The following is a 22,885-nucleotide window of genomic DNA, read 5'->3' as shown; positions in this document are numbered from 1 at the left end:
CCCTCACTTTGTGGCATTTCTTTTTTTTTTTTTTATTTTTTTTTTTTGTAGAGACAGAGTCTCACTTTATGGCCCTCGGTAGAGTGCCGTGGCCTCACACAGCTCACAGCAACCTCCAACTCCCAGGCTTAAGCGATTCTCCTGCCTCAGCCTCCCGAGCAGCTGGGACTACAGGCGCCCGCCACAACACCCGGCTATTTTTCGGTTGCAGTTTGGCCAGGGCTGGGCTTGAACCCGTCACCCTCGGTATATGGGGCCGGCGCCTTACTGACTGAGCCACAGGCGCCACCCGTGTGGCATTTCTTAAGAAATGCATCTTGAGGAAAACGTTACGAAACATAGTGTTTTGAGTCCTTACATGTTGTAAAGTGTCTTTTACTTTGATACCATTGTTTAGCTGGCCATAGATTTTTGGATAAAAGGAAGACTTTTGAAGCCATTGTTCCATAGTCTTCTTTCAGTGTCACTGTTAAGAAGTCAAATATCAAATATCATTCTGATTCTAGATCCTTTGAGTAGGACCTATTATTTTCTTCTCGAAGGTGTTTAGAGCTTGCCTTTATCCCCCAATACTCCGTAATTTTGCAATTCATAAACTTTAGTACTTTTTCTTTCAATCTGGTAATTCATATGTCCCAGTTCTGGGAAATTTCTCACTGAATTCCCAGGGTAATTTCCTATCCTCCTTTCCCCCTGCTCTGTCTTCTAGAATTCCTACTAAGTGGGTACTGTGTTCTTTGGAATAATCCTCCAATTTTCTGATTTTGTCTTATCTTTCATTTGACTTTTTTGTTCTAGTATTTGTAAAATGTTCTCAACTCTATCTCCCAAAACTCCTAATTGAAGTTTTATTTATGTTTTTTCATTTTCAGAGAACTTTGTTTTCTGAACATTTTAGAAAGCATCTGATGCTTATCTTCTATGTACAATCAATATTTTCTCTGAGACATTACTCTTAGACCTATGGTATCATTCATCTTGTGACAAAATGTGCTTTCTGGGAAAAATCTTTTAAGTATTTTTTGTTTCCATAGGGCTTAATCAGCCCAAATCAAAGCATATCTTTTAGTTCCTATGCTATTACTTTAGTGTAAAATTATTTCTTCAAAACATGCCTTATCATTAAATGGCAGAAAAACAAAACAAAACAGAAAAAGTAGCTTTTGAATGCTTGTGGTTATGCTAAAAATGGGGCTTACATGTAAATAACTAAGAAATAAAAAGACATGGAGATGATTCCAGCAATCAAACTTGGCCAAAGCACAGGGCTTTTGAAATGGCCTGGAATGTGAAATGTGAAAGTCATTGCCCTCTTAAATCAAAGTCCAGATGCTGATAATTTCTTTTCTCCATTTTTGGCTTACCATAGTTTTGCAGGGGCTTTGATTTGTTTTTGTTGGTGGTGATTTTGTTTTGTTTTGAAGCCATTAGGCCTCTTAGCATGAATTTAATCTCTGGAAAATATTCCATGGGAAAACACTCCATGTATGTGTCATTTATTTAACTGTCATTTATTTAAATGACACAGGCATTTTTAAATCAACTATCTGTTATAAATGATAATGGCACCTTTTATCAGTTCAGTTTACAAAATGCTTTCATGTGTACTTCCATTAAAAATCCTATGAGGGGCCGGGTGCAGTGGCTGATGCCTATAATCCAAGCACTCTGGAGGCTGAGGCGGGTAGATCTCCTGAGCTCACCAGTTCAAGTCCAGTCTAAGCCAGAGTGAGACGTAGTCTCTAAAAATAGCCAGTGTTGTGGTGGGCACCTGTGGTCCCAGCTACTTGGGAGGCTGAGGCAAGAGAATCGCTTAAGCCCAAGAGTTTGAGGTGGTGTGAGCTGTGATGCTACAGCACTCTACCAAGGGTGACAAAGTGAGACTCTATCTCAAAAAAAAAAAAAAAAAATCCCATGAGGGAAGTACATTTTAATTCCCATTTCACAAAGTTTTAAAGTTTGGAAACACAAAGACAGTAATGGTATAAGGATTATAAGCCTCATTGTTCTCAACTGAAAATTAGAATGATAAAGTCATTTGTGTGTGTTGTATTATTTTATACAGATAGAATGACTAATGCATCTTACACACAGCACTCAAAAAGTGGTTGCCATTGTTATACCACTAGAACCTGCCCTCTTATACAAGATTCTAGCCATGTTTTAATGCAACACCTCAGTGATCAGGAAACTTCTTTTCTTGTGTACTTAGTACCATTCGTTCCAAACTGACAACTGTCATACTTCTGTTTTTCACTTGTATAAAATATCTTTTGTATATTCTGCACTCTTAATTACAAACTTATCAAAGATGGAAATCATCTTCCAAAAGCCTTGTACAAATCTGGGACTCATACTGTCAGCTAACTCAGGTTGGTTTAAATTTAACTTTCATTGATAAGCCTGCTTAATTTTAGGCAAATGGCAACTTGCTTTACTCTTCGAATTTCTTGCAAGGATTTGCTCCGTACATATTTTATAAATAAAATTTGTCAAATACTACACAATAACTCTTAAGGACAGAATCAAAGGTACTTACAATTCCAAAGGATCTGGATTTTTTTTAAGTAACGTGTTAAGGCTTAGCCAATATGAATCTGGTTTACAGAAAAAGAGAAAAATCTCAGTATTTATAATACTTCCTTTTCTGGAAACTTCACAGGTTTCTGTGATCCACAGATGACTCAAGCTCCAGGAACAGGATTCCTACCTGAATCCACTCAAAAACTGACTTAATAGCTATAGTGCAGCAAGGAACCTTTTAAAATAAATGTCACCCTACCACATGATTCTGAAATAGGGAGTTCAAACCCCATGATGAGAAAGATGGCCAAGTCCAAAGTTATACTCAGGGTTGGGACAATATGGAATAAAAAGGAATCTTTCCACTTCTTGGGCCCTGGAAGTAGCTGAGATGTTTGAAGGAAACTGAGGCTCCTTCTTGCTGGAATTAGCCTGGCACCACCACATACCTCTTTTCTATATGTCCATTACTAAGAGCCCAGTTATTGGTACTAATTTGGAATTTTTGAAAGGCAACCATCTTTTTTATTAATTTAATGCTTATATAAAACATTAGAAAAGCTGTCCAGAAAGTAAAATTTAAGAAAGCATTTTTCTTTCTCCAACCTGCTTCTGAATGTATATTATCCTTCACTGGCACCATGATTTCAAGGAGAATCAGGAAGGATGTCAATATAACAAGTGAATGTTGCTTCCTACCCCTCAAGAACTAATTACAATTTTTTTGTTGTTGTTGTTGTTAATTTTCTCCTACACAGCTATGAATTCCAGGTGAAACCCAAAAACCCACTTGGTGAAGGTCCGGTCAGCAACACTGTGGCATTTAGCACTGAATCAGGTAAACACATCAACAGTAATTCCCAGCAAGGACGAAAAAGGCCACAATGGAACAAGGATTTATACCAGGAGCTTATTTGAAATCAAGCTAAACACTGTGTATACTCAAAGAGTGTCTTGAATTTCTAAAAAGCCATCCATGAAAAAAGGCAAATTCATGAAGTTGATCCTTAGGGAAGCACCACTTACTTTTCCTCCCTTATCTTGATATCAGAAAAGTTAAGACATAGCAGCTAGAAAGAAAAATCATAATCTATACCCCTTCAAAAATCTAGTGAATATGAATGCCCCCTTGCATACTGAGGGTGAAAATATCACTGAGTATATCCAGAAAGAAAAGGAATTCACATGATAGTTTTTATGATAAGCAGCTCTGAATTTTTATTAGACCTTCCTAATGCCAATTCCTTAACAAGATACATCTATATATACAGCAAATTATTTGCATAATTTTTATACAAACTGCTGTTCATGGCATCTTAGTGATTTTGCCATGAATAACTTTTGTAACTAAAAAGAGCTTTTGAAATTGAAGTGAAAGAGACAAAGGCTCCAGAGCCAGGGGCAGTGGCTCATGCTTGTAATTCTAGCATTCTAGGAGGCTGAGGCGGGTGGATCACCTGAGCTCAGGAGTGCAAAACCAGTCTGAGCTAGAGTATGACCCCCATCTCTACCAAAGTAAAAAAACTAGCTGGGCTTTGTGGTGGGCACCTGTAGTCCCAGGTACTTGGGAAACTGAGGTAAAAGGATCCCTTGAACCCAAGAGTTTGAGGTTGCTGTGATACCACAGCACCTACCCAGGGCAACAGAGTGAGACTCTGTCTCAAAAAAAAAAAAAAAAAAAAAGGCTCCTAACTACTCAAATCACATCTAACAGATACAGCTAAATACCTATCTGACAGATTATTCAATCAAGAGCAATTTCCAAAACTTTCAAATTCTATCTTTAGGAAAAAGAGTGTTACCATTTTGCAAATATGAGTTCTTACCAGCCTTAAGCATCCATCTTCAACCATGCCCCTGGAATGTCCAAACTTTACCTAATTAACATCTGACTTTTGTGTTATTTCTCCTCAGCGGACCCCAGAGTGAGTGAGCCGATTTCTGGTAAGTACTTGTCTCAATAGGAACACAACCACATGCTTCTCTAAACTGATTCAAATCAACAGGTATGGCAGAATTTGAGCCATGATTTCACTTGCTTCCATGTAGTCTTCTTAGATTATCAATCAAGTGTGAATGTTTACCTAACATTCTGAATAACACTGACAGCATCTGGTGTTCTGGAAAGAAATTGGACATTTTGAAACTTGCTTTTACTTATATAGCAAGGCAACTCAAATGTTTTGTTAGTAAGTCAAGATATAACATCTTCATTTCTAGTTTTAATAACAAGTCACATTAAAGCATCTGCTTAAATTTTACAATATATGTTGCCCCAAACCGCCTGAATTTGCTCCTGAAGATATTATCTACATCTAGCACTGCAAAGGCTATTCCACACCTCAACATACTGCTTTGAGATTTATCTCACTAGTGACAGAAATGTATTTGGGGGGTTTACATGTTTAAACCTTTGCAATATTCTTGGCTCCAATATTTACCACTGGAAAAGACCAACTATCAGCCCATAACCCTTGCAAAACTCCTTTTTTAAAGCTTTTTTTGTAAATAAATAAATTACATATCACATAATTGAATAAATATCACATCCATTCACTTACATATTATCTATGGCTGCTTTTATGATACAATAGCAGAGTTGAATAGTTTCAACATTGATAACATAAATAACCTTTTCAAAGAACCAACTTTTTCTTTCACTGATCTTCTGAATAATGATTCTTGTTTTCTCAATTTCATTTCATTCTGCTCTTATTTTGGTCATTTCTTTTCTTCTACTAGGTTCGGGTTTGGATTTTTCTTCCTTTTACAGTTGCATGAGATGGTCCATTAGGTTGTTGACTTATTCTCTTCCTATTTTCTGGATAAAGGCATTTAATGCTATAAATTTCCCTCTTAGGACTGCCTTTGCAATATCTCACAGGTTTTGATAGCTTGTGGCTTTATTATCATTTTATTTCAGAAATTTACAGAACTGGACAGATACTCCAAGCAGAAACTAAACAAGGAAGCAAGGGACTTAAGCATGACCCTAGAGCAAATGGGCTTAACAGACATATACAGAATATTTTATCCTAATAAAACTAAATACATATCCTTCTCATATTTTAGGGCCCAAATCAAACCTCAACAAATTTAAAAGAATAGAAATTATTCCTTGCATCTTCTCAGACCATCACAGAATAAACGTAGAACTCAACACCAACAGCAGTCTTTATACCCACATAAAGTCATGAAAACTAAACAACATTGTGCTGAATGACATATAGATTAAGGATGAGATAAAGAAGGAAATCATTAAATTTTAAAGCTTTTAGGACACCTCTTTGGTACCCACAAGTCAGACACTGAACTCAAACCATGTGTTTTCCTTATGCAGCAGGAAGAGATGCCATCTGGACTGAAAGACCCTTTAATTCAGACTCTTACTCAGAATGTAAAGGCAAACAATATGTCAAGAGGACATGGTATAAAAAATTTGTAGGAGTGCAGCTGTGCAACTCTCTCAGATACAAGATTTATTTGAGTGACTCTCTCACAGGTAAGCAGGGCTACCAGCCCTGTCTTGAGTCTTTGGCTTCAGGGAAATGTACAGCATTCTCCTTTTCTACGGAGAGTTCCAGGCACTAAGGGGTGATGTAAATACAAGTTTTCCTCTGAGCAAGATGTTACTGAAATACTTATCCGACAAAATAAAGATTTAAGACATGCTATTAGGAAATTTAAAAAAAGATATGCTATTAGAAGGTAAATAAAAATGTAATTTGAAACAGTGCCACCTTAGCAAACCTCAATGTCCAGTAACTAAGCATGTTCAAGCTCAATTTTGTTACAATCATCCAAGGATCAAAGCCTACTAATAATCTAACAATAATCATGGAAGGCATACAACATCTTTAAGATGCTAGAAGGGCTATAAGCCCTTGCTCCATACCCAATGGGTTATAATTTTCTTATGTTCATTCATACAGTAAAACTTTTTAACAAACAAATATATAAGGTTGGCCCCACACAGAAAGGTAGGTATCTGTTTCGTTATTCAACAAATATTTTTATCTACCTTATTTATAGACACTGTTCCAGGTGCTGGAGACAAAGCAGCAAAAAAGATCTATTTCCTGCTTTCACAGTAGCAAAAGATAGACGTAAATTGGAATTTCACATAATTAGGGATTTTAGATAGGTACTCTGAAGAAAATTTTAAAAACAGAGAGTATGGTTGAGGATTAGATGCCTCTTTAGTTAGAATGGTTAGGGAAGACCTCTCTGAAAAGGTAATACTATGCTAAGAAGAAAATTTGAGAAGAAAACAACTGCACAAAGGTCTAGGGATAAAGCATTTGGAAGTAAAGAGAAAAAAAGCGCAAAGGACTGAGGCAGAACACACCTGCCCAGCTGCGCTATTATGGCTAAGACATAGTAAGGGGAGAAACAGACAAGCAGGTAAGGACTACTGCTGAAAAGATGCATGAAGTAAAAAACACCAATCTCTGAGAAGGGGAGGAGAGGAAGAACCTAGGGAGGTAAGAATAAAAGCAGAGACACCAGTTGGAAGACTTACCACTTAGTTCAATGAAGAGACATTGCTGGCTTGGACTAGGATAAGGAGAAGGTGGAAGAAAGTAGAAAGACAGGAAAAGATGATTATTTGAAACAATTTGATTTTTTCAGAACTACTGTATTAAAGAAAGGAAGATAAGGTATAAGAAAGTAACACTATTCTATCCTTTATCATTTTAATTTCTGGCTCTTCAGGAAAATTTTATAACATAGGTGATCAGAGGGGCCATGGAGAAGATCATTGCCAGTTTGTGGATTCATTTTTAGATGGACGCACAGGACAGCAACTCAGTTCTGACCAGTTACCCACCAAAGAAGGTATGTTTCTGATCCTCCTCATAGGCAACAGGGTTTTACAGATTAACTCAGGAAGAAATCAAGCTGAGGAAAGCAATCAGCTTAAAAAGAATTCGAAGGCGCTACTGCTGTACCTGTCTGGCTAGGAGAAAATGAAGACTTCGGTATAAGTTCCTCAAGTTAGAAACTTAGAGCCGGGGGAAATTATATAGACCTATATAAATGAATTCTACTTCAAGAAAATCTGAACTTGCAAAAAAAAAGGCAGCTATTAAAAAAGCAACATTCCCCAAACTTAAGTCACTCATGTATTACCTTTATGGTTTTTCTCACAGAGAGTACACCTCTGGTTTTGTACTTTATTCCCTCAAAATTTTTAACAAAAACTATGAATGTCAAAACAGTATTATTTGCCCTTTAAATCAATGTACAAATATAATTAAAACAGAAAAATTCTGCAGAGAAATAAACTCTTCAAGTGCCATTAGCGACAAGCTGTATAGTGAGTGAAAAAGACCAAAAGTTCCTGTCTAAGCAGTGTGGAAGAGGGCAACTTGTCCACATTACTCAAAATATCAGCAGGTGTACTTTTAATTATTTGATTGGATTTTTCGGTAAAGTAACACATTTTGTTCACTGGCACTTAAAAATACCAACTGCACGAAAAGATGACTTAGTTGAAACTGTTCTCATGCTAGTAACCATCCCATTCTAATTTGTTACAGAAAATGTTAACAAGTTTTCAGGTGTGCATGATTTTAACCAGCTGTTACTACCTCACAAGAGGGGGCCAGTTCACTGTCCCTCAAACCACTGGAGGGCCGGACTATAGTTTAAAAAAAAAACTATGAACAAATTCCTGTGCACACTGCACGTATCTTATTTTGAAGTAAAAAAACAAAACAGGAACAAATACAATCACCCCACCTCATGTGGCCTGCAGGCTGTAGTTTGAGGACCCCTGCATCAGGGCCTCTATTGCTATGAGTTTTCTAAAGTACCTTCCTTCACTCAGAATAACTTAGCTCTTCAATGACATCCTTCTATCTATGTATGAGCAGGGAGGGCAAAAATATTATATGGCAGCTCTCTAAATTAAACTCTATTTTCCTTCTTAGGCTATTTCAGAGCCGTTCGCCAGGAACCTGTCCAATTTGGAGAAATAGGTGGTCATACCCAAATCAATTATGTTCAGTGGTATGAATGTGGGACGACAATTCCTGGAAAATGGTAGATGCTACACCCATACTCAGAAGTACCTTCTGTTTCAACATGGCAAAAAGATCATTGGAAACACCATGGTATTTGTCACATTCATTTAAATCTATTTTGTTTACTATGTATAAAAGTCTACAAACTAATTAATAGCAATATTAGATGTTTATTATTAGAATAAATTACTGAGAGTATTTATCAGGTTTTACAAAATCATTTTAAGAAAGCAAGAGATTGACATTAACAGAATAACATTTTTGGGGAAGCTGGCTCCCTAACTCATGGTATTTTAAGAGATCATTTGTATATTATTTATCACATTGTTGTAATGATGTGTTGAGATACTTTTATAACAAAATTAACATCAAAAACTTATAATATACTTTTTAAAAAATATTTACTTTTATTGATGTGTATTCTTCCTATGGGTGAGTTAATTCCATAAGTCTCAACTTACTTTAACTTATTGGATCAAATTATCTTCAGCATAGAAAAGGTCCTAATATTCACGTTAATTTAAACTTCAATTTTTTAGCAACAGCTGAATAGATTTTCTGAGGAGTTTAAATAGTTATACCTTCACGCTAATATTCATTTCCTTGAAATATCTGTAAATTATTACAAAATTTTGTTTGAATCAGAAAATTACACTTCAGAAAAAAAAAGAGTTGAGAATTTGCTGTATTCAGTTTCAGAAGATATACTGTTATTTCTCAGTTATCTGCAATTACATTACAATGTCTTGAATAATCTTTATCAAACCATCCCTTTAAGCAATTATCTTCATATTGTTTTTGTGATTCTGATTAAGCTGTAGGTAGAGACTGAATGTGAAGTCTGAGCACAAAAAGATAATGCATGATGAGATCCTTACCATTTTATAAGATATTTACTATATATATTTATACATAAGACCTCTATGAATGAATGTATCAGAGGATGTTCTTGTAACTCTGTTTAAATCAATGTGTAATGAAAACCCGACTTATCTTCATTTACAAAGGTAGTTTTCCTTCACTGGTGGAGGGAGATAGGAATGCTTGCTGCCCTCTTTCTGAAAGGACCTTTTCCTGTGCTTACCTTTCAAGTGCTTTGATTTTATCAATGCAACATTTTGTATTTTTCAAATAAGTACAAATTCTGCAATAAAGAGATGTAGTATTTTTTAAGACTGAGTATTTCCTTTCTTTCTTTCTTTTTTTTTTTTTTTTTGTTTGTAGAGACAGAGTTTCACTTTATTGCCCTCGGTAGAGTGCCATGGCATCACACAGCTCACAGCAAACTCCAACTCCTGGGCTTAGGCGAGTCTCCTGGCTCAGCCTCCCGAGCAGCTGGGACTACAGGCACCCACCACAACGCCCGGCTATTTTTTGGTTGCAGTTTGGCCGGGGCTGGGTTTGAATCCGCCACCCTCGGCATATGGGGCCGGTACCCTGCTCACTGAGCCACAGGCGCCGCCCCTGAGTATTTTATTTCTGAACAGCTCATCAGTATATAACCTTTTTCTCTAAGAAGGAAAAGTGCAAAGTGATTCAGGATCTACAAACTCCTTTTCTATCTTTTCACAGTTTATCTATTATGTTTCTATCATAAGTTAACCTTTCTTCCTGTGAAGTCCAAAGTTTGTTTTAGACCAATTGTTAAATGCATTTCTTTCAAAATCAGGAAGGATAAAAACCAAACGGCACTGTGTTTCTCTGAATGAGAAAGTCTATACTTCTTTTTAAGACCAAATATCAATAAAGATTTCAGAAAGAACTTTTGTATTTTTTTACATATATTTATAATGTTAATGATTACATTTCAAGACCACTAATGGATTCAATCATGTTTATTAATCTATCAATGTTACATTTTATACATAATATCTAGTTGTCCTTTCAAAGGGTTCTATTTTAGTACATCATGTTAATAGTCAAAAGCCAAGTAAGAAGGCTAAACCTCAACCTAGCATTTTAATATCCTCTGGACAATGGAAGCTAGAAAATCAATCACTTTACACACATGTAAGAGTAGTGTTTCAAAATAACTAGGAAGCTGCTACATTTTTAAGCAGGGAGGAAAAAACTTTCATTTTGGTCTATGTTCCAGCAAATTATACTTTCAATTAACAGCAACAATGATATCATAAAAAATGCTCTGCTTTTTAAATTTCCGAACTTCAATACAAATTAAAATAGTATTGGAGTCTTTGGGGAGGGAAATAGCTAGCAGCTACATTAATCAATGTAGCCGAGCCTCCTTATCGATAACCAGGTCCAGGTTGGGTATAGCCCTGACCAAAGGGAGGACGGTTACGTGCGTAAGGGTTGGGGCCACTTGGAGGAAGAGTGGTCATGGTACTTCCAGGCACCGGAGTAAAACCTGGTCTTGGCTGATAGGCCCCAGGTTGGCTTGGAGCCATTCCAGGTTGAGAGGCAGGGGCCCCCGTATAATTGGCAGGCTGAGAAGTTTGGGTAGTATAAGTTTGTGCAGGATAGTTGCTCGCCTGGTACTGCTGAGGTGGCTGAGCAGGCAGCTGTTGAGGCTGACCAGAAAAGGCAGGAGCCGGTGCCTGTGAAGTTGGTTGCTGGCCATAGCCCTGGAACTGTTGAGGTTGCTGGGGTCCACTCTGTTGACTATAGCTGGCTAAAAAGGCAAAATAAATAACATATTATTTCTCTTTGAATGAAAGTCTTCCTAAGAATTAGTCTTAATGGTATGGACCAAAACTGATGAGAAATATAACAAATATTTATGTAACAAGTAGAGTGGTAGATTCCATCACATAATATTACTTCAAGGCCAAGTAGTTCTGAAAAAGGTATTTTCTACAATTTTTTAAGCCCTGTAATCTTAAACTGAAATCACTATATTTTACTAGATGTCACCACGAACATGTATCTTCATTATAAATGCTTCAATGCTATGTGATTCCTGAGAGCAAATTTCTGTTCTAGCATAATTCCTAGAATAAAGGAGATGCTCAAATAATAAATGAAAAAATTATTATACTTTCTAGGAAAACCAATAATGCAAAAGCTAAATCGTTGTTAACTAGGTTTTGAGAAACTTAACAATAGTCCAAGTAAGAACACATTGCAAAGAATATTTTTAAATCAAACAATACATTTACCACACTAATGAGATGCTTTAACATTTATTAAAAACTAAGTCAATAAATAGTCAATAAATACTAAGTGCTATTTTCACAATCCCTAAAATCTTTCATTTCTTTTAGATGTGGTATCTGTTAGTTTTGCCTTTACAACTCAAAATTTTGACTTAGCAACAGCATGACACATATAAAAAGCATACCATATTGTCCCACAAAAATCAACATCTACTATCATTATCTACTAGGATGTAATGGTTTTTAAAAGAAAAGTCTGCTTCACTGAAAACTTTTATCTCTACCATGAAACACACCTGCAGCTACTTGCAATGAAACCTCTCCATTGACTGGAATCCTGTCAGCATTAAATACCAGATACATAAGAAAATTATTAAAATATGTACAACCCTGCATTTAACAAAAAAAAAGGTTTGAATGAATTTGAGTATATTCTGAACTCACCTTGAAAACTGGGTTCAAAATTTACTCATGAAAGAAACCTTTATGACACAGTCCATGAACAAAACTGAAAAAGGTCACAGAGGGAAACTGGCAAATCAACAGTATCAAAGATGGTCCAGAGTTACTACCATCACCACCACCACCTCTTAGAGTTTCCAAGTATTTAGTTGACTATTTCCATATCTCTCAATCAAATTCAAGTTAATAGGACTAGTGGGATCAGAAATACAAAGATAATAATTTGAAAAAAAAAAAAAACTAACTTTTACTCAGAGTAAAGACCCTAATAAAATTAAGAGCAAGCCTGGTTATTAATAAATAAATATTTAAAGCATTTTACTCATAGGAGCATCTGATACTGAAATCAATTCATAAAAAATCTTAAATGTCATAAAATTCCTCCTATCCTATATATAAAACTTTTTTTAAATAGAACTTTTTAACATAAATTTTTGCTATAAATTTTTTGAGAAACAGATGGACTCAACTTCTTTATACTGAAAATACCTATTCAATTAAAACTGTGAGCAACAACGGAAAGAATAGCTGTCTTTTCATCCTAGCACCTGAGATCTATATATACATATCTTTTAACAGAATCTGGAACCAAACAGATCCTTAATTATTACTCAGGAGACAGAATAACCTTAAGGGCTGAAGATGCCATTTCATTAGCAGCCCAATAGTCTCTTGATCATAATGTGGCAATATTCTGTGTATAGTCTCCCTTCCACACATACCGTGCCCCAAAATAAATAACTTTCAGTGAGCACCACTAGAAATAGCAAGAAACGGAAATTATGTGGCTTCTGCCAATAAACAGTCTAGGGTCAAAGTCATATGGTCCACAAAGCCTAAAATATTTACTAATTTAACCTTTTACAGAAAAAAGTCTGCGAAGCCCCAGTCTAGGCTGGAGAACAGAGACTGATACAGAGGAATTACTTAATCACAAAGACATCAGAACTGAACCCCAGTGAATGGCTGTGTGCACTTGGACAAATCACCTCTTAGCACCTTTGTTGCCTTATTTATAAAATGAGCAGGTGGGACAAGATCAAAGGTCCACGGATGCACATTAGAATTATCTGTGATGCTTTCAAAATACCAAAGCCTGAGTCCCGCACCCCTAACTAAATGAAACAAAATCTCTGCGAGTGAGGCCCTAGCACCAAAAAGCACTCCAGGAATTCTGAAGCACCTTGAGGGCTAAAATCCCCTTGGATTAAATGATAACTACATCTCTTCAGCTCAGAAAGTCTATTTCTATGAATAATATAATTTATAACACTTTTTTTTGAAAGAACTACATCCTAAAAATAACTTTCCCCCATCATAATCCAAGCTTAAGTTCATTCCATCTATTTTATACAATTAAAATCTAATAGCTACATTTTAAATCACTCTACAGAAAATATGATCCAAAGAAAATTGCTGTGTGTTAAAATATGTCAAACTTTAATTAGTGAGATAATTTTATGGGCTAGGTTAGGAGCCAGCAAACTTTTTTCTATAAAGGTCTAAACAGTAATATTTTATGCATTATGGGTCTTAACAATTTCTGTTGTAAGTACTCATTTTTGCCACGATACTGCCAGAGTACAAATAGATGATACAAAAATGAATGAGGTGTAGAAGTGTTTATATAAAAGTTTATTTATAAAAGCAGGCAACAACCGTCCAGATTGGTCCTCTGACTATAGTTTGCTGATCCCCTGCTCTGGTTGGTAGTACAAAAACTCCATAAAATAGAATTTAGACAAGATCAACTTACATAAATTATTTTTAATTATAGCTAAAATTTTGATAATAAAAAATCTTCAGCTGTAAAATAAGAGCTAAATACAAACTTTAACATAAAGGTAAAAAAATATCAGAATTATAACCAAAGCTACATTAAAGAGATTTATCATATTTAAATACATATAATCTTCAGTGGACAAATGGTAAAACAAAAAATATCCAGGATGTTTATTTACAACAATTAAACTTAATGCTCTTAGCTGCTTGAATTACATTTTATACAATTTTATTTTTATGTATGCTTTTAGTATTCCTATTTACACTCAAGAGATTTAAAAACTTAAGTACCTTACTTGAGTTCTAATTTAGTAAACTCACTCTTACACATAGAAGGGAACTGTTAACATTTCAATGGCTGCTAAGAGTACAATGGAATTATGTGTTACAGATAAATGGGAGGAGGGAAAATCTCGCATTTTTTGTAGTTCTAAGTTACCTAAGGGGTATATTGACCATGTTAGTAAGAGATAGCTTTGTATTAAAAACTTTATTATGCTACAAGTTACTATCAAATCCTCTACTATTATAAATTTTATTTACCCAAGAGAAAATTAAAATGTTGATTAACAAAATATTAAAGTAAAATATTTAAAATAAGTAAAACAAATGTTTCCTCAAAAAATACTTATTACCTCTTATGAAGTCTTACAAATTAAGGTATGAAGATGAAGACCTTGAAGTTTAAGAGAAACAGATCAAAAACCATGACTCAACTCCCTTTCAACACCTGCTCACCTGAATACTGAATACCGTACTGTTGAGGTGGCTGCGGTGGAGCCTGTGGCTGCTGAGCTCCATAGCCAGCCTGTTGCTGGTACTGTTGGTACATCTGACCTAAAAAAAGAAAGAAAAAAGAACAAGGAAAAGAGGCAGCTTTAATTTGACGTATTATTATTTTTAAGGCACATTTACTTACATTCTCTCCCCATCCAAACACATGAACACACTAAGTATAAATATACAAGAATATGTCTGTTGCCTTTTAAATGTCTATGAAGAAGAGAATGAACAATTTAGGAAGTGTGTCATTAACTATGTGGATTAACTCAAAGAAATGGTAACAAATATTATGTAACACTAGCAGTTACTACTATTTTATAAAGTCCAGAAAAACAAATACTTTCAAACCCAACTGCCAACAGTTAAGTACTACTAATGTTTAATAAAAATCAAGTGAGTGGGGTGGCGCCTGTGGCTCAGTCGGTAAGGCGCTGGCCACATATACCGAGGGTGGCAGGTTCAAACCCGGCCCCGGCTGAACTGCAAACCAAAAAATAGCTGGGCGTTGTGGCGGGTGCCTGTAGTCCCAGCTACTCGGGAGGCTGAGGCAAGAGAATCGCTTCAGCCCAGGAGTTGGAGGTTGCTGTGAGCTGTGAGATGCCATGACACTCTACCAAGGGCGATAAAGTGAGACTCTGTCTCTGAAAAAAAAAAAAATCAAGTGAGTAGAACATCAATAAATAAAAACCCGAGAAAAGGGACAAACCACTAGTAACATTTAAATCTTTCTCATTATACTTGCCATCCAAAGGTATGGATGTCTGTTACCATATAAACAGATGCTTTTGTAGCAAGGAACTGTATAACGTCTTTTGCTTCAGAACTCAAAGATACCTTTGGAATTTGTTTGATTTTCTATAAATATCTAACACCTGAATATCCTGGCCAATCTTGTGGAATCTAACAAAGCCTAAATGATTCTCACTGCCCTTTTTAAAAATGGCAGACCTGTTCAACACTGGGGATGTATGTGTTTTTGGACATGGGAGTCCTGTTTGTCCTATTTGGGGTCAGCAGACCACAGTTCCTATGAAAAAACCATAGGTTATTGGTTTATGTCATTATCAACTCTTTTTCTCAGTTGTTTTAATGGTAAACTTAACTAGCTCTAATGTCTAGAGGAGCAATAAAACTTGTATTTTAAAATCTAAATGATGTTTTAATCTTTAAAATAATCATGCTGGGTCTCAACTTCAGCAGTTCCATCTCCTGGAGATACCAGTGGTCTCAGTAGCAGTCTCTGTCACGCTGTGACCTGCAGGTACCGGGAGATCTGTAGGGAGGACACCGGGACATTCTGAAGCTGGGAAATGTCCACAGGCACAAGAACTTAAAGAGCAAGAGGAAGTGAAAGGAAAATTAGGGCAAGGAAACAGATAAAAGAAATCACTCATGAGGAAGAATCAGCAAAAAACTCCAGGCAACATGAAGAACCAGTCCAGAATAACCCCGCCAAGGGACAATGAGATAGCTACTGCAGAGGATTCCACTTGTAAAGAAATGTTAGGAATGACAGAAAGGGAATTTAGAATACACATGATGAAAACAATGAAAGAAATGATGGAAACAATGAAGGAAACCGCAAATAAAGTGGAAAATAACCAAAAGGAAATCCAAAAACAGAATCAAATAAGAGATGAATGATATGAAGAATATAAAAAGGATATAGCAGAGCTGAAGGAACTGAAACGGTCAATCAGGGAACTTAAAGATGCAATGGAAAGTATCAGCAACAGGTTAGACCATGCAGAAGAAAGAATTTCAGAGGTAGAAGACAAAGTTCTTGAGATAACTCAGATAGTAAAAGAGGCAGAAAAGAAGAGAGAGAAAGCAGAACGTTCACTGTCAGAATTATGGGACTTTATGAAGCATTTCAACATACGAGTTATAGGAATCCCAGAAGGGGAAGAAGAATGCCAAAGAGGAATGGAAGCCATACTAGAGAATATTATAAAAGAAAATTTCCCAAATATCACCAAAGACTCTGACACACTGCTTTCAGAGGGCTATCGGACCCCAGGTCGCCTCAACTCTAACTGAGCTTCTCCAAGACACATTGTGATGAACCTGTCCAAAGTCAAGACAAAAGAAAAGATTCTGCAAGCTGCCAGGAGTAAGCGCCAGTTGACCTACAGGGCCAAATCCATCAGAGTGACCACAGACTTCTCTAATGAAACTTTCCAAGCAAGAAGACAATGGTCATCTACCTTTAATCTACTTAAACTTCCAGCCCAGAATTCTGTACCCTGCTAAGCGAAGCTTCAAAATTGACGGAGAAATCAAATCATTTACGGATATACAAACATTGAGGAAATTCACCACAACAAGACCAGCTCTATAGGAAATACTTCAACCTGTTCTGCACACTGACAACCACAATGGATCAGCAGCAAAGTAAGAACTCAGAAATTAAAGAACAGAACCTAATCTCCACACTGATGCAAAAGATAAAACTAAGCAATGCACTCTCACAAAATAAGATGAATAGAATACTACCACACTTATCAATTATCTCAATAAATGTTAATGGCTTGAATTCCCCACTGAAGAGACATAGATTGGTTGACTGGATTAAAAAACACAAGCCATCCATTGCTGTCTGCAAGAAACACACCTGGCTTCAAAAGACAAATTAAAGCTCCAAGTCAAGGGTTGGAAGACAATTTTTCAGGCAAACGGAATTCAGAAGAAAAGAGGAGTTGCAATCTTATTTTCAGATACATGTGGATTTAAAGCAACTAAAGTCAAAAAAGACAAAGACGGTCACTTTATATTGGTCAAGGGAAAAATACAACAAGAAGACATTTCAATTCTAAATATTTATGCACACAATTTAAATGCTCCCAGATTCTTGAAACAGACCTTACTCAGTCTGAGCAATATGATATCTGATAATACCATAGCAACAGAGGACTTTAACACTCCTCTTACAGAGCTGGACAGATCCTCTAAACAGAAATTAAACAAAGATATAAGAGATTTAAATGAGACCCTAGAACAACTGTGCTTGATAGACGCATATAGAACACTCCACCCCAAAGATAAAGAATATACATTCTTCTCATCACCCCATGGAACATTCTCCAAAATTGATCATATCCTGGGACACAAAACGAATATCAACAGAATCAAAAGAATTGAAATTTTACCTTGTATCTTCTCAGACCATAAGGCACTAAAGGTGGAACTCAACTCTAACAAAAATGCTCGACCCCACCCAAAGGCATGGAAATTAAACAACCTTCTGTTGAATAACAGATGGGTGAAGGAAGAAATAAAACAGGAAATCATTAACTTCCTTGAGCATAACAACAGTGAAGACACAAGCTACCAAAACCAGTGGGATACTGCAAAAGCAGTTTTCAGTGGAAAATTCATCGCTTTAGATGCCTACATTCGAAAAACAGAAAGAGCACATCAACAATCTCACAAGAGATATTATGGAATTGGAAAAAGAAGAACAATCTAAGCCTAAACTCAGTAGAAGAAAAGAAATATCCAATATCAAATCAGAGATCAATGAAATTGAAAACAAAAGAATCATTCAGAGAATTAATGAAACAAGAAGTTGGTTTTTTGAAAAAATAAATAAAATAGATAAACCATTGGCCAGACTAACAAGAAATATTAAAGTAAAATCTCTAGTAACCTCAATCAGAAATGATAAAGGGGAAATAACAACTGATCCCACAGAGATACAAGAGATGATCTCTAAATACTACAGGAAACTCTATGCCCAGAAATTTGACAATGTGAAGGAAATGGATCAATATTTGGAATCACACCCTCTCCCTAGACTCTGCCAGGAAGAAATAGAGCTCCTGAACAGACCAATTTCAAGCACTGAGATCAAAGAAACAATAAAAAATCTTCCAACCAAAAAATGCCCTGGTCCAGACGGCTTCACTCCAGAATTCTATCAAACCTTCAAGGAAGAGCTTATTCCTGTACTGCAGAAATTACTCCAAAAAATTGAGGAAGAAGGAATCTTCCCCCAACACATTCTATGAAGCAAACATCATCCTGATACCAAAACCAGGAAAAGACCCAACCAAAAAGGAGAATTTCAGACCAATCTCACTCATGAATATAGATGCAAAAATTCTCAACAAAATCCTAGCCAACAGATTACAGCTTATCATCAAAAAAGTCATTCATCATGATCAAGTACGCTTCATCCCAGGGATGCAAGGCTGGTTTAACACACGCAAGTCCATAAACGTTATCCACCATATTAACAGAGGCAAAAATAAAGATCACATGATCCTCTCAATAGATGCAGAAAAAGCATTTGATAAAATCCAGCATCCTTTTCTAATGAGAACACTGAAGAGTATAGGCATAGGTGGCACATTTCTGAAACTGACTGAAGCTATCTATGACAAACCCACAGCCAATATTTTACTGAATGGAGTAAAACTCAAAGCTTTTCCTCTTAGAACTGGAATCAGACAAGGTTGTCCTCTGTCACCTTTACTATTCAACATAGTGCTGGAAGTTCTAGCCAATACAATTAGGCAAGACAAGGAAATAAAGGGAATCCAAATGGGAGCAGAGGAGGTCAAACTCTCCCTCTTTGCTGACGACATGATCTTATACTTAGAGAACCCCAAAGACTCAACCACAAGACTCCTAGAAGTCATCAAAAAATACAGTAATGTTTCAGGATATAAAATCAATGTCCGAAAATAACAAATGTATATTTGTATACACCAATAACAGTCAAGATGAGAAGCTAATTAAGGACACAACTCCCTTCACCATAGCTTCAAAGAAAATGAAATACCTAGGAATATACCTAATGAAGGAGGTGAAGGACCTGTATAAAGAAAACTATGAAATCCTCAGAAAGGAAATAGCAGAGGATATTAACAAACGGAAGAACATACCATGCTCATGGACGGGAAGAATCAACATTGTTAAAATGTGTATACTTCCCAAAGCAATCTACCTATTCAATGCCTTTCCTATCAAAATACCAAAACAGTACTTTCAAGATTTGGAAAAAATGAATCTGCATTTTGTATGGAACCGGAAAAAACCCCGTATAGCTAAGGCAGTTCTTAGTAATAAAAATAAAGCTGGGGGCATCAGCATACCAGATTTTAGTCTGTACTACAAAGCCATAGTGGTCAAGACAGCATGGTACTGGCACAAAAACAGAGACACGGACACTTGGAATCGAATTGAAAACCAAGAAATGAAACTAACATCTTACAACCACCTAATCTTTGATAAACCAAACAAGAACATACCTTGGGGGAAAGACTCCCTATTCAATAAATGGTGTTGGGAGAACTGGATGTCTACATGTAAAAGACTGAAACTGGACCCACACCTTTCCCCACTCACAAAAATTGATTCAAGATGGATAAAGGACTTAAATTTAAGGCATGAAACAATAAAAATCCTCAAGAAAGCATAGGAAAAACACTGGAAGATACTGGCCTGGGGAAAGACTTCATGAAGAAGACTGCCATGGCAATTGCAACAACAAGAAAAATAAACAAATGGGACTTCATTAAACTGAAAAGCTTCTGTACAGCTAAGGAGACAATAACCAAAGCAAAGAGACAACCTGCACAATGGGAAAGGATATTTGCATATTTTCAATTGGACAAAAGCTTGATAACTAGGATCTATAGAGAACTCAAATTAATCCACATGAAAAAAGCCAACAATCCCTTATATCAATGGGCAAGAGACATGAATAGAACTTTCTCTAAAGACGACAGACGAATGGCTAACAAACACATGAAAAAATGTTCATCATCTCTATATATTAGAGAAATGCAAATCAAAACAACCCTGAGATATCATCTAACCCCAGTGAGAATGGCCCACATCACAAAATCTCAAAACTGCAGATGATGGCATGGATGTGGAGAGAAGGGAACACTTTTACACTGCTGGTGGGACTGCAAACTAGTACAACCTTTCTGGAAGGAAGTATGGAGAAACCTCAAAGCACTCAACCTAGACCTCCCATTTGATCCTGCAATCCCATTACTGGGCATCTACCCAGAAGGAAAGCAATCCTTTTATCATAAGGACACTTGTACTAGAGTGTTTATTGCAGCTCAATTTACAATCGCCAAAATGTGGAAACAGCCTAAATGCCCACCAACCCAGGAATGGATTAACAAGCTGTGGTATATGTATACCATGGAATACTATTCAGCTATTAAAAAAAATGGAGACTTTACATCCTTCGTATTAACCTGGATGGACGTGGAAGACATTATTCTTAGTAAAGCATCACAAGAATGGAGAAGCATGAATCCTATGTACTCAATTCTGATATGAGGACAATTAATGACAATTAAGATTATGGGGGGGGAGCAGAAAGAGGGACGGAGGGAGGGGGGTGGGGCCTTGGTGTGTGTCACACTTTATGGGGGCAAGACATGATTGCAAGAGGGACTTTACCTAACAATTGCAATCAGTGTAACCTGGCTTATTGTACCCTCAATGAATTCCCAACAATTAAAAAAAAAAAAAAAAAAGAGGGACTTTACCTAACAATTGCAATGAGTGTAACCTGGCTTATTGTACCCTCAATGAATCCCGAACAATAAAAAAAATAAAATAAACTAATCATGCTGACTTATTCTTTAAAAAAACATCCACACTACCTTTTATTCATCAAAACATGATGGGTAAATGGGATACTTATCCAAAAAATGAGATAAGTGCTGAAAAAAAGTAAATGCATTATCAAACGCCACTCAAACTGAGGTATAGTAGGCAGCTAGCACTTACAGGCTCCAATCAAGACACAGACCCAACTCTATTGTACTGGCTACTCAACTCTTAACAGTGTCCAAATAAGATGATGCCTCTATTATATTCAGCTTAGTTCCTGGTAAGCAGTTATGTGTTTTATAATAAAAATAAAACCTGCTGAACTACAAGCTATTAACCTTTTTTCCAAATATGACCTCCCCCGCAAAAAAAACCCACAAAAGTTTCTGAAATGGTTTCTTAATGGTTTTGGCTAATACCACAAAAGGTAGCACAGTAGTTAACCAAATTTAATACCACCTTAATCTTGAATTATATCTCATAACTAACTTTTAGAATAGAAATGACAAATATCTAAAATAAAAAGCTAACTAGCTACAGAAATATAATTAAGGGGAAGAAACATGTATAGCATATGACAAAGGATTCTGATTTTGAGAAATTAGAATAAGTAATTCCACAATACAAAAATAAACAGGAAATAGTTAATAAATACATGGGGGAAAAAGTCAAACTTCATTAGTAATCCTTACTGCAGATACCGAAAGATTAAGCAACTTACCTGAGTTCAACAGCTAAGAAAAGGAACATCAACAACTAAGAACCATCACTAAAACCAAGGCAAAACCACCAAGTTTTAGTTTACAAAGTAGTTTTGCACATATATCCTATTTAGGACTGGTGCCCACCTTGCATGAGCTGCTGGGATAGGGTACAACTACCTGTGACCCTGAACTGGGATAACCAGGTAAATAATTATCTTGTTTTATAACAATCTTTCTTACAAATCTAACTATAACACATATTTGTTTTGGGTCTTTATTTTGAAATCTGGTAACACGGGATACATGTGCAAAACAATAATATAAATACAGTAGAACTTACGCAGTTGACCACTTTCCCTGCACTGACCACCTCCTTCAGTTGATGTATCTTTTTTTTTTACTTTTGCTTAACCATTTTTTTTTTAAGTTTCAGAATATTGAGGGTGGGGGGGACACATTTTGTTTACATACTTTGTTTTTATACAGATTAAGTCAAAGTTGTAAGTGCGCCCTTCATCTAGATGGTGTGCCAGACATGCCCCACATGTACTCAAAGGAAGCTCCTCTGTTGACCAGTCTGTTACAGTCCCTTGGGTGGTCAACTTACAGAGGTTCTGCTGCTTCAGCTCATCACCAAAAAAGACTGAGATCAAGGTTCCATGTAGTAGACTATTGCCATCAATGACAAAGGAACTCCTACAACATACTTGTTCTTCTTAATAAAAATTTATAGAGCACAATTCCTCTCAATGTTTTCCTTTTTTTTTTTTGGATGTCTGGTCTGTCTTCCTAAACTGCTACAAACACATTTTGAAAATACCATTCCTAGCGTTAAAAATTTCAGAGGTTTATTTCTATCTCTGCAAAGTATTCCTTTTACAGCAATCATCAAATAACATGG

General features: G+C 36.2%; 2 protein-coding genes across 10 annotated transcripts in view; one reads left to right on the top strand and one right to left on the bottom strand.

The window, feature by feature from the left end:
- Window positions 1-10,233, top strand: part of ABI3BP (ABI family member 3 binding protein) — a 258,235-nt gene extending 248,002 nt beyond the window's left edge. For all 7 annotated transcript variants that reach the window (XM_053565779.1, XM_053565785.1, XM_053565783.1 and 4 more), the window contains 5 exons: window positions 3,282-3,361; window positions 4,438-4,467; window positions 5,864-6,025; window positions 7,240-7,362; window positions 8,460-10,233. In XM_053565779.1, the coding sequence (XP_053421754.1) occupies window positions 3,282-3,361; window positions 4,438-4,467; window positions 5,864-6,025; window positions 7,240-7,362; window positions 8,460-8,575 (511 nt within the window). In that variant the 3' untranslated portion in view covers window positions 8,576-10,233. The remainder of the gene's footprint in view (window positions 1-3,281; window positions 3,362-4,437; window positions 4,468-5,863; window positions 6,026-7,239; window positions 7,363-8,459) is intronic.
- A 139-nt stretch (window positions 10,234-10,372) lies between these two features.
- Window positions 10,373-22,885, bottom strand: part of TFG (trafficking from ER to golgi regulator) — a 40,530-nt gene continuing 28,017 nt past the window's right edge. For all 3 annotated transcript variants that reach the window (XM_053565786.1, XM_053565787.1, XM_053565788.1), the window contains exons 7-8: window positions 14,651-14,749; window positions 10,373-11,184 (exon numbers count right to left, since the gene is read on the bottom strand). In XM_053565786.1, the coding sequence (XP_053421761.1) occupies window positions 10,799-11,184; window positions 14,651-14,749 (485 nt within the window). In that variant the 3' untranslated portion in view covers window positions 10,373-10,798. The remainder of the gene's footprint in view (window positions 11,185-14,650; window positions 14,750-22,885) is intronic.

Source organism: Nycticebus coucang, chromosome 16 (assembly GCF_027406575.1).
Source record: "Nycticebus coucang isolate mNycCou1 chromosome 16, mNycCou1.pri, whole genome shotgun sequence".
Classification (NCBI taxonomy): domain Eukaryota; kingdom Metazoa; phylum Chordata; class Mammalia; order Primates; family Lorisidae; genus Nycticebus; species Nycticebus coucang.
Note: the sequence above shows the minus strand (reverse complement) of the source record. Positions and strands in the feature narration are given on the sequence as shown.